The 12,316-nt window shown below is 49.8% G+C and overlaps 1 protein-coding gene across 1 annotated transcript; it reads right to left on the bottom strand.

Moving 5' to 3' along the window:
* Window positions 1–622: 622 nt before the first annotated feature.
* On the bottom strand, window positions 623–2,674 carry DAD1 (defender against cell death 1). Its single transcript, XM_074849367.1, has 3 exons — window positions 2,390–2,674; window positions 1,387–1,537; window positions 623–825 (listed from the first exon to the last, which is right to left on the bottom strand). The coding sequence occupies exons 1-2, from the start codon at window positions 2,628–2,630 to the stop codon at window positions 1,407–1,409; spliced, it is 372 nt and encodes a 123-aa protein (XP_074705468.1). The 5' UTR covers window positions 2,631–2,674; the 3' UTR covers window positions 623–825; window positions 1,387–1,406.
* Between the last annotated feature and the right edge of the window lie 9,642 nt (window positions 2,675–12,316).

Raw genomic sequence — 12,316 nt, 5'->3', positions numbered from 1 at the left:
CTTGAGGAGGCAACGGCCAAGGGCCAAAGTTATTGAGTTTAAGCATTTCACAACGCTTTAGAGGGGGGAGGATTGTCAGTGAGGTTAAGTCTGAGGGGTGTCCTCCTCCACGGACCCAGAACAGCTCAACTGCAGCTCTGCCCGAGGCACTGACACAGCACTGCAGCCCCTTCCAGCATCCTTGGGTTTATCAGCACACCAGACTGAACTGCTAACACTACCAGGCCTTAGGGAGCCTTAAGACCAGCTGGGACATCCAGCTGTGCCCCACATGCCTCTGAGGGATACAGGAGGGCCTGCGGGAAGCCGGGTACACCTGGGGATGTGCTGGAGGACACCCTCCGCTTCCTTCTGTTCACGACCACTAACCACAGCCTAACCCAAACCTTCCCCAGCTTTGAAGCCCGGGGGCACGCTGGCAATACACTCTCCATGAGATAAAGAGGCAGGAAACAGGAAGATGAAAAGGGTGGATGACAACTCAGTTTCCATGACTTGCTTCCTGCTTCTCTCTGAAACTGGGGCATGGAAAAACAGCCTGCTGGTAGTGAGGGAGGGTGGTAAAACAGGGAGTCATGCCTGAGCGGGAACTTGGGTGTCAGAAGCAGCTCAGGGAAAAGACTGCAGTATTATAAAGGATTTTATTGATGGAAAGGATTACAGTAACTGTAATGAGGCAGCAGACCCCTCCATAGAACTGTCTGTGGGGAAAAATCTTGAGTCCTGCATTCCCTTCCTCCACCAAGGAAGTAAGTAAGAGTCTGCTGGGGAAGAGCACTTCCCAATGCCAGGCTTTGGCATCACAGCTCGAGAGCAACTCAAGACCTAGAAAGAGAGGAAGGCAACATTAGCAATGTTTCTGCAAAGGGAGAGGAAATACCCCGAAAGCTCCGATGATCTTCTGTCCCCCTGCAACAGCAACAACAGGGCACGTCCTCCACTTTTCAGCACGAAACTCTCCCAGTCCCAAACTCCCTCCTCTCAGCTGCTGAGAAACTCCAGACTTGGCCATCTGCCATACCACAGCCTCCAACGAGGACCAGCCTCACAAACAGAGCCCAGGCGTTCCAGCTCCCAAAGCCCCTCTTGCAAAGAAGAAAGAGGTATTTCTCTCATAAAGAGAGAAACATGGGTAGGTGTCTGTAACACTCCTAGTTGAAGTGCCTTTTAAATTATAAAAACCAAAAAATACATGCACAAAACCAGGAAGCCGTAAATCCTAACCCTGTATCAACCTAGAGGACAACAGCTTAACTGCACTCGGCCAAGACGAAGCTGGGAGCTAGGACTCCTGAATTCACTCTTCCTAGTTCTCTCCCAACTCTACAAAAGTACTGAATTCATAGGAGCTTTGACTGCCCCTTTTGTGACCCCACAGATCAGTACCTCACAGTCTCTTCTAAAGCTCAGCCAACAAAATTGATGACGACAAGATGGAGGATGGTGTTGGCAAAAAGGAAATCGGCAAATGCCCGCTCCGGTGAGATGCCTTGGAACTCGCCTTTGTTCTGGGGGTTGATTTGGATCCGGAGGCAAACTGCATGGCAGAGAAAGAATGAGACATTAGTGATCACAAAAAGAAGTCTTGGTGGGAAGCAGTCCACCCGTCTGGGTCACTGTTCCACCAGGGTACCATAAGAAAAGGTAACTCTGTCTTTATTAGAAGATGAGCAGGGCGCTGGCAGGTGATTTGCACAGGGCTTTTATGCAATCAGCTCTTTCACAGCACTACGCTGTCGGGGTAGCCAAGTGAGTCCTAAGGGGAACAGGCTTATAACAGAATGTGACTCGCATAGAAATGGGGACGTTTCTATGTCCTGCAGAGCACATAGGTGTGTTGGGGAGGGACGCACAAGAACAAGGTGGTTTTGGGGGGTATTATGGGAGAGCAACAGCCTGAAGCAGTCATTGCTACAGTTTGGATTTCACCCCGGCATGGCTGCTAAAGAACACCAATACCAGCCAGAGAAGCAAGGACACCCTGGGGCTGACAAGGAGCCAGGCTCTACGGTGCCCACGGGCAGGACCCCCGCAGGTTCACAGCCACTGTGGAGCATCCTGCAGGGCAGGCTGGGCTGCGCACCGGGGTGTTTCTGGGAGCAGAACTGGGAGTTGTGGGAGAAGAGCGGGGGTGTGGGATGATGCTACGGGGACTCCCTGGCTGCCGGGGTAGGTTTGAGAGCTGCTGGGGGTGACTCCCTTGGGCCGTTGGGGAGCGCCTGTGGTTGCTGAGGGAATCCTGCGGTTCCTACATGAGATCTGAGCACTTCTACGGCAACTTTCGGATGTCCGGGGGCCGCCAGGGGAGGCTCAGCCTTTGCTACGCTGCGTGCGCGGCTGCGAAGGGGATTCCAGGGAAAACCGCGCGGAGCCGCGGCGGGGCACTGACCGCCGAGGATGAAGCTGCCGACGGCGGAGATGAAGCCGCTGAGGAAGGAGTTGAAAGGGAAGGTGCCGACGCCCAGGCAGTAGCCGAACTGCAGCGCCCCGGTGAGCAGCACGTACAGCAGGTAGGCGTCCAGCACCTTGAGGCGGCTCGGCGTGCCGCTGCCGTACTCCACCAGGAAGCGCCGCACCACCGAGCCCACCGAGCCCGCGGCCCCCGCGCCGGAGCCCGCCGCGCCCGACATAGTCCCCGCGGCCCGGCTGAGGTGGCCGGAAGCGGCCGGGACGAGCGAGCGCTTCCGGGGCACCGCGGGGCAGCGCATGCGCACGCCCCGCTCACCGCGCGCCCAGCGGATACTGCGCAGGCGCAGGTCTCTGCCCGCGATAGGGCGGAATCGGGGGGCGCCGCCGGCCGCTATACGCATGCGCGAGCGGACGGGTCGTGGGGGCGGAACGCCTTGTCAGACACGCGCCAAAGTCTTTATTGAGTCTGCGCCCCCGAAGCTTTCCAAGAGCCAAGAAGAGCCAAGAAGCGGCTGTTGCTAGGCAGATTAGAGAGCCCGCGCCTTCCAAAAGCCAATGAAAGGCAGGCGGCCGCTGTTGCTAGGCAGATTAGAGAGCCGGCACCTTCCAAAAGCCAATGAAAGGCAGGCGGCCGCTGTTGCTAGGCAGATTAGAGAGCCGGCACCTTCCAAAAGCCAATGAAAGGCAGGCGGCCGCTGTTGCTAGGCAGATTAGAGAGCCGGCACCTTCCAAAAGCCAATGAAAGGCAGGCGGCCGCTGTTGCTAGGCTGATTAGAGCGCGGCTCCTTGAGGCCGCGCCTCTGTCCCCGTCCCCCGCCGCGCTCCCACCTGGGGCCCCCGCGGGACAGGCGTGGCCGCGGCCGCAGCGCGGGGTCTCTGCCCGGGGCGGTGCTCGCGGCGTTGGCTGCGGCCCCGGCCCGGAGTTTCACCGCGCCCCGCGGGCACAGTGCGGGCGGGCCGGGGCAGCGCTGGCTGCGGGCGGCAGGGCCCGGCGCGGGGCCGCCCGCAAAGGGCCCGTGTGGGGACAAGCAGCGCTGCTGGCTCCGGCGGGGACAGGCCGCGGGCTGGGGTGGCCGCCGCTGAGTGGCGGGGCGGGGCTGGGGGTGCGGGCGGGCCCGTGTGTCTCAAGGGAGACTCCAGATTCTTCACCGAGGGGGACGGAAGCCTGAGTTTTGTGGCCCCTTCTCAGCGCTAACGGCAAACCGTTGTTTTTCTTGCTTTTGATTAAAAACTCTCATGACAGTGAGCGTGAAGTGAGGGCAAAATGACTCTGCTTCTTTTAGTTGGGGTTTTTTTTTTTTTTGGGGGGGGGGGGGGGGAGACTTTTCAAGAGACCAGAAGCAGAGATTTTCCTTTTCTACCCAAATCTTCCCTCTGTTTAAATCATTCCAGCCTTCCTGTATCTCCCAAACCAGGGATGTTCTGGATGCGGACAGCAGATACTCCGGAACAGGCTCTGAAAGGAAGGGGGGGCATTGTCCTGTCACCGGCCGTCTGGCAGAAGTGATGTTTTGTGTGTGATTTTTAATACATCACAGCATCAGTCCTGTAGCCTGAATCTTTGGAGACCTTGTCCCTCATAACTTGTGTGCGTGCTCCTCGTGCTCTCGTCACCTGTGCTTGGGATAGAAACAGCCCCAAGAAACACCACTTGCATTTACGTCGTAGGGAATGTACCTGTCTGGGGCTTGGACAGAGCAAGTGTGTGCGCAGTCCCTCCTTCGGTTTCAACTTGTGCAGAGTTTCCCCTTTGAGGTCCGTGTCTGTAAGTGGTAGGGCTGAGCTGGGGTATTTACAGGTGTCCCATCCTCTGATCATGCCTCCAGTGCCTCCTGAAGGACCCTCGTCCTGTAGAAGAGATCTTCTGCATTTCTGAGCTCAGTTTCCGTGGCTAGGAGACAGGATGAACAGCATGATTGTGCTAGGACCCAGTCTGGGAGGTTACCTGTCCTCCTTCTACAGCCTCTGGTATCCTGATGTGTTAAAGTCTCACCAGCTGAGGAGGAAATTTGGATCTGAGCATGCATATTCCCCTAGGGTTTCTCTGCAGTGCCCATAAGGGGACTGGGAACTTTTTCTCATGGTCATTGTCCATTTTTGTTGTATCTCCGAGAATAATCATTTGCCTGTGTCCCCCTCTTCTCCAGCACAGGAACAAAGGCGTGTGTGGGAATGGGTTCCACAGCCATGTCCCTTGCTTCTTCCCCCAAATTCTAGCAACTGCTGCTCCTGCAGAGGTCCTCTGCATATTCATGTCTACGGAGAAACATCAGAAACTGTAGGGTTTCCTCTTCACCTTGCCAAACCCAGACAGCTCTATGACACCATGTCCTGGGTGAAGATGGTGGCTGCAGTCTTGGGGCACTCCAAAAATGTTGGTGGTGCTCAGGATGGCTGGGACCTGTGGGAACTTGCCATGCTGGTGAGTGAAAAAAGACAGGCTGGAAGTCACCTCCTTTCATCAGAGAATGCCTGCATTTGATGTTCTCTCCATGGCCCTGAAGAACAATGTTTGGGAAGGGAGATAACAATTGCTACCTCAGAGCTAGGCTGGACATAAAATACTGGTGAGCTGTGGAATGGAGATGTGATTATAAAGTGGTGGACCTCCAAGTTCAAAAGGTGATGATCATGATCAATACTGCAAAGTCCAACTGGCTGATGGTTATTAGTGGAATCCTTCAAGGATCAACACTATCTTTTTAACAGCCCGGATGATGCGACAGTTCACTCTCAGCTAGTTTGTGGACGATGCCAAGTTGGAAGGAGGAATCGGGCGATCAGTAGGGCAAGACTGCTATTGAGACTGACCTTGACAGGCCAAGTAATGTATCAGAAGAAACACCACCCACTTCAATGAAGTTTAGAGCAAAGTCCTGATCCTAATGTGGCATAACCTCATGGAACAGAAGTCTTGGGGCTGATTGGCTGGAAAGCAGCTTTGCAGAAAGAGGCCTGGAGTTACAGTGAGCAAGTGAACATGAGTCAGTAAAATTCTGGGCCGTCTTAAAAATAACATCAGTAGCAGGTCAAGGAAGGTGATTCTTCCCCTCTGTTCAACACTTGTGAAACCCCTCCTGCAGTCCTGGGTCTAGTCTGGGACTCCCCAGGACATGGTAGACTTTGGTATACTGGAGCAAGTCTGGAGAGGTAGAGGCTGGAGCACAAGACATGGTGCTGAGACAACCGGATTTGTTCTGTCTCGAGAAGAGAAGGCTCAGGTGGGATCTTACTGTGACATTCAGCTACCTTTTGGTGGGGCATATAAAAGGCGGAACTGGGTTCTTCTTGCAGGTGCACAGAGGTAGGGTGAGAACCGATGGACACAACATGAGAAATTTATAAGATATTCAGAAAAGATTTTTCACGATGTAGTTAAATACTGGAACAGGGACCCTGAAAAGTTCTTGAATATCCTGTAGATTTTGGGAACTGAACTGGACAAGGCCTTGAGAAGCTGCTGCAGTTTGGGCCCACTTTGGGTAGGAATTGAACCAGAGATCTCCAGAGGTCTCTCAAACTCTGTAATTTATGCTCATCTAATGATTCTACAAATTATGATTTTAAAAACACCCTACAAGGAGCTTGTAGTCAGGTATTCCCATTTTCTACATTTCTAACACCCTCACAACTCCCACACAGATTGTCTGCCCATTTTTCTGTAGCACCACTTCCTTTTGCTTCCTTTAAACATCTCCTTGGTCTTTGCCTCTGTCCTGTATTGTTCTTCTCTGTCTAGAACCAACTTGAGACTTAATATCTAATATACTTTTAATTCCTCATGACTGAGTCAACCAATCTGGCAGCTGAAAAAAAAAAACCCAGACCACCCCACAATGAATTCTGTTCATATGGCCTTTGAGAAGAAAGCAATGGCCATTACTCCACCTAAAAACCTGGGATGAATGCTTAAGGTTTATTTGTTGTATGAGATTTCTTTTTGGACTGACAAGTGGAAGTTCTTAGGCTTTTGCTAACCCAGTGTTACGGAGGCTTCCAAATAAGCAACCCACCACCAATTTAAAAAAATAAATAGATTTATTTTTTCCATAAAACCACCAGTCAGCTCTCCGTAGATTACAGATCCGGATGTCCACAAGAGGAGAACAGAATAACTTTCTGGGGTTTAACAATAACCCGAAATACTTTACAAAGCCCCACTCCCCGGGGGTTTAACGACAACCCCAAACGAAAACTTCACTTCCTAGGGTTTAACGGGAACCCGAAACGTAAGACAAAGCCTCACACCCCAGGGGTTTAACGACAACCCCAAACGAAAACTTCACTTCGTGGGTTTAACGAGAACCCAAAACGTAAAACAAAGCTTCACAGCCTAGGGGTTTAACGACAACCCCAAATGTAAACAAAACTTCACTACCTAGGGTTTAACGACAACCCAAAATGCTCTATCACTCACCTAGAAAGTGAGGGCTCTCAACCTCGAGGACCTGCTCAGGGCAGCGTCCCGACCCAAAGTACCTCGAGGAGTTTCCTTGGGCAGCGTCCTGACCCAAGGGGAGAGTCCTCTGACCGCAGCGTGCAGCTCCAGGGGACGAGCTCCAAATGGCTCCCCCAGGGGACTCCATTTATACCCAGACCGAATCTGACCTGTAGTCAATAGCGGCTCCCATTGGTCAAAGGTCTCAGCTACCGCGAGACCCTGAAAACAAAGACAGCCAAAAGCTGCCACGTTTCAACAACCAGGAAGCTCTGTTTTCACTGGGCGGATGCACCTGCCACACCCAGTGCTATCCAAAATCCATCTCATCTGCTGCAGCCACGCTAATTTGAAAACATGTGAAACATTTTACTTGGGCTGATCCTTTCCCCAGTGTAGAAGTAAAATAGCTAACACCTCATAGGTGGAGGTTTGCAGACTTCTCTAGTTAAGAGGTATCTGCAGTGTGACTTGATAGCTTCACCAAGCCAGCATGACCCAACTGTTGGAGGAATTAATTGTTTGTGAAAGGATGGACTGTCTAGACATTCCTTATCTGAAGTAATCCACTCTCTGTTGTCATTTACCATGTCCTGCTTATCTGACATGGCTTGTTGAAGAATAAGTCGTATAACCCAAAGGTGTATAAACTCTGTAACTGCCCCATTTGGGCAGAGTTCATATCAGCAGAGTCTGTCACTGCTGCTCTATGTGTTGACCTGATCTCAGTTGTGTCCTGGTTATCTGTGACACCAGGCAAAGTGCAAGTTGCAGGTCTGGTAGAGACACTGTTCAGTGTTGCACTAAACTCTGGGGGAAATCTGGATTGTAGAGGCAGCACATGAAAGTGCCATGGTTTACAGTCGAAGGTATAGTTGCTCCCATCTCTCTACTGTAAGTTAGTATCAGCTGTAGGGTCATTCTGTTTTATTTTCTTAAGTCCATTTTCTCTTGGAGTTATGCTAGCCTTACACCTCTCTGTCCTCCTGCTAATATCAATGTGTTTCCCTTACTGCATTTTTGCCACTGTAACTTTTCTTGTCCTCCATGCTGGGAGGGTGAGGAAATATGCACAACTCAAAAAGGTCTCCCTCTGCAGGGAACTACAACAGACACTTGATTGTGCTGGTAGTCTGTGTCGTTTCAGAATTCTGGATGGGGTGGCAGTCACCCACTGTGGGTGTAGTTGGGTGTATGTCCCATGAGTATCACCCCCTTGCCTTGATCACAAGTTGAATAGCTGAGTGTAGTGAGACATGGTCAGCAGGACAATGTAAATAAGAACTGTGTGTGATAAGCCTTCGCAGAGGCCACCAATGAACAAGTGACAGAAGAACAATACCTAAAACTGCTCGAAAAGTATACCATGTTGTCTCTGGGGACTGACTGGATTGACAACTTGTGCTGATGTTTGTCTGTAAAAGCACCACTAATAGAGATATGGGGGGAACACTTGTATGCAGACACTGTAGACACAGAGAACATGAGGTGGAAAGGCTCCATGTTGGTGCCAAGCTGTTAATACCCCAAAAGCCAAAAGCAAGAAGTAAGAGCAGCTGTCACAACAGCATGGCCCTTCCAGAGTTCGTCATTCCAGTGTGCCTTAGGCTGATGGATGCCGGGCATCTGTGATATGACTGCTGCACGCTCAGCAGTAGATGTAACTGCAAGAAGTGGGAAATACCTATAAAGTTTGAGTTACATATTGAAACTCCCCAGCTGGTGTCCGCATAGAAGAAACAGAAAACAACTTTGCAGTTAGCACAATGTGAATAAAGAAAGTTGCTTTCATAAGGGTTAAGATTACTAGGACCTGATGGCCATTGATTAGCTTGCACCATACTAGTTCTTACCATGTTTTTTGTGTACTGAGTGTATACACCTGTGAAAACTTAAGCTATTTGTCACTAATGATGTGTAATGCAAGTTAAAGTATAATTGGATCTATATTGATGTGGTCTGAGCCCAGAGGGCGACTGAGCACCACGCAGCCACTTGCTCACTCCTTCTCCCTCAGGGATGGGGAAGAGAAAATACAACAAAAGTCTCAGGGATTGAGACAAGAACAGGGATGGATGATTCACCCATTATAGTCATGGGCAAAAGACATACGTGATTGCAGAAGAAAAAAAACCAAAACATCAATTTAATTTGAACATCACCACCAATTAATTTTCCAATCAGAGTAGGACAGTGAGAAATACAAACACATCTTAAAAACACCATCCCCCACCCCCTCCCTTCTTCCCAGGCCCAGCTGCTCCCAGTTACTCCTCCTCCTCCCCTGCAGTGGTTCAGGGGGGCAGGGGATGGGGGTTGGGGTCAGTTCATCACCTGTTGTCTCTGCCGCTCCTTCCTCCTCAGGGGAAGGACTCCTCCCATTCCTCCCTTGCTCCGGTGCGGGGTCTCTCTCTTGGCAGACAGTCCTCCATGAAATCCTCCCATGTCAGTCCTTCCCACAGACTGCAGCTCTTCCCAACTGCTCCAACGTGGGTCCCTCACACGTGTTGCGATCCTCGCAGCTGCGGACTACAACAGTTGGGGCTTCCCACAGAGTCCCGGCCTTCTCCAGGCACAGCCCCTGCTCTGGCGTGGGGTCCTCCCCGGGCTGCAGGTGGCATCTGCTCCCCCGGTGCCCTCCATGGGTGCAGGGCACAGCCTGCCCTCTCCCCACGGGCTGCAGGGGGGGCTCCGCTCCAGCACACCTCCCTCTGTTTATCCTCCTCCTCTTCCACTGACCTTGGTGTTTGCATAGGGTCCTCCTCGCAACCCCAACTCCTCCTCCCAGGTTTCACTTCTTAAATACGTTATCACAGAGGTGCAGCACCGTCACTAATTGGCTTGGCCTTGGCCAGAGACGGGTCTGACTTGGAGCTGGGGGAGCTTCCAGAAGGGGCTGTAGCCCTTCCCTGCTACCAAAACCCCACCACAAACACACAAACCCAACACTGCATTGCATGCATTTGTCAGATGACGATAAGGCAAAGGGGTAGAACAGAGTGGGAGTAGCACAACTTTACCTCAATCAAGAGCTGAGTAACAGAGTGTAATGAGCCATGACAGACAGGACAGTGCAAATGAGCTGAGTGTGATGAGCACTGGTCCAGACCATGGATTAGGAAGTGGCAGAACAATACCTGCACCTGCTGGAAGGATATATCACTACATCATGGATGGTTCCCACTCTTAAATCAGAACGTCTGCATTGCCAAACTTCCTATGCTGATGATTTATTACTAGCTCTAGGATCATCATCCAAGTAGAGAAAAATGTTACAGATAAACAGATGGGCTATAGCTCGGAGTTCCCCTCTTTCCTCCTGTACTAAATGGTTAATGGTAATTTTGTTTATTTCTTCTTTGTATGTGGTGAAGAATTTCAACCCAAGCTGTGAATTGCCTCCATCAGGAAGAGGGAAAACATTAACAGTCAAGTAGAGTTTTGACTCCTACAGAACTGAGATCTGCAGTAATGTCTGTTTGTCCGTTCCTCCTCTCTACAGCTACAAAACGGGCTGACTGAGATGAGTGAATCCTAATTTAAGAAAGGATCTGGGATACTCCTTCTCACGGACTTAGAAACTGATTTGGTTTACAAGGGTGTGTTTTCTCCACTGGCTTTAAATTTCTGCTTTAGGAGTCCATGTTAGTCACTTTACTCCTAGTAGTGAATAAAGAAAGACATGTGGCGCCAAGGAGTGATTTAATACTCTGGTTCCTGTCTGATGTTGGCACTTTGAACTTAGCTCCTGGTAGTAACCACAGTAGCTAGAGAGCTAGCTACTACTTAGTTCATATAGTAAGTGAGCTGGAGAGGGATCCCTTCAGTTGTCCTGCACGTGGGATTGGATAACGCCCTCCATAGGTGTAGGCTGGAAGCTGGCTGGCTGTGGAGCAGCTCTGCAGACAGGCATGTGGGCTCTTGGTGGATGTCACGCTGAACACGTCAGCGGTGTGTCTCTGACAGTGGCGGCTCACTGCATGCTGGGCTATGTTCGCCAGAGTTTAGGCAGCTGTTCAGGATAGGGGCGAATTTTTTGTTGCTTGGCACTTGTGAGACTGCATCTGGGGAACTGTGTACAGTATAGCTCCAGTAAAAATCAACAAAGATGTCATCAAAATGGTTTGAGTCCAATGGAGAATGAGAAAATTGTTCAGAGAACTGGGGGTCATGACACATGAAGAGAAGCAGAGGGAGAAGACAAAGCTGAGAGGAGAGATCTAGCTGTAGTGTCCATTGAAGGGGATTTACGGAGAAGTCAGAGCCAGACTTCTCAGAAGTGCACAGTGAATGGACAAGAGGTATGGATCATGGCTTAAACAAGTACATTTCCACTGGACACAAGAAATTACTCTTCACAATGAAAATGGTGAAGCAGCAGGTGGTGCCCAGGGAAGCTGTGGAATCCTCATGCTTGGAGATATCCACACTTACCTAGAAAAGGTTATGAGCAAAATTGTCCAGCTGTGAAGTTAGCCTTACAAGGGATTCGACCTCCAGAGGTCCTTTCCAATCTCATTTTCTCTATGGTTTGATTATATACTTGCTGTTCTTCAAACTTTCACAAATGTTTTCCCAGAAGGTGTTTGGCAGATTTCAATACTTAATTGGTCCCTGAGGTTTGACTCAGTGAGGAAGTACAAGAATGTAATATGCTACCACTATTATAAAAAGGGATTGAAAGAGAGGAAATTTATTTGAGAAAAATCAAATGTCAAACTAAATGAAGGAGAAACATCAGACTCAGAATCCTTTTTTGAAGCATCCTGGATTGTTATGGATATACTGGTAACTATTTGTACCCTATCTTAGAGTTTGGGAGTGATTTTTCAAAGACAGGGGAAGATAAAAGGGGCAGTGGCTTGGAAAACTGAACTTTTAGTCTTCAGACTAAAGTAAAAGCTTTTAGTTGTTACTGAGGGAGTTTCTTGTTTTAAGGGACCGCTCTCAGCTTCCAGATAATACCTGGAATTAAAAATATGTTCTATATTGTATATGTTTTGTGAGAAGGGAGTTGTTTTGTTTTGGTATTTTTTGAGAAACAGCCATGAGATGATGCTAATAAAACCCTATGTTTTACTGGAAAAAGGGCACTAAAGGGGAAAGATTTGATGGAAATAGTGTAATAAGAAGGGTTGTAGCATCCTACTTGTATCTACCCTTTTGTTGAGCTTTTTTTAAGGAGCGTTTTAAGAAGGAAAACTGAGTGGCAAGTTTGGTGTGAGCTATGAGCTAAGATGTGCTTGATTTCCCTGGAAACTCATTGTGTTGGTGTTTATTTCAGTCATTCAGAAATATCTGAAATGGGTCTGAAACCAGATTCAGAGATCCAGACACAATAGATAAAACCTGGGAGATCTTAATGCAAAACGAGATGTATGTCTCTTTTTAGGGCAAGGAGGGCTGGTGTCTGGGAGAAGGAGGAGGAAGAATGCTGTTGAAACCCCATAGATGGGACCTGCAAGCCTG

The sequence above is a fragment of the Strix aluco genome, chromosome 24 (genome assembly GCF_031877795.1).
Source record: "Strix aluco isolate bStrAlu1 chromosome 24, bStrAlu1.hap1, whole genome shotgun sequence".
Taxonomy (NCBI): domain Eukaryota; kingdom Metazoa; phylum Chordata; class Aves; order Strigiformes; family Strigidae; genus Strix; species Strix aluco.
This window is presented reverse-complemented; position numbering and strand designations above follow the sequence as displayed.

Coding starts and splice junctions, on each gene's coding strand:
- DAD1 (XM_074849367.1), bottom strand. CDS start 2,630: ATGTCGGGCGCGGCGGGCTCCGGCGCGGGGGCCGCGGGCTCGGTGGGC. Junction 1,538..2,389: donor CGGCAGCTTCATCCTCGGCG/GTCAGTGCCCCG, acceptor TCTGCCATGCAG/TTTGCCTCCGGATCCAAATC.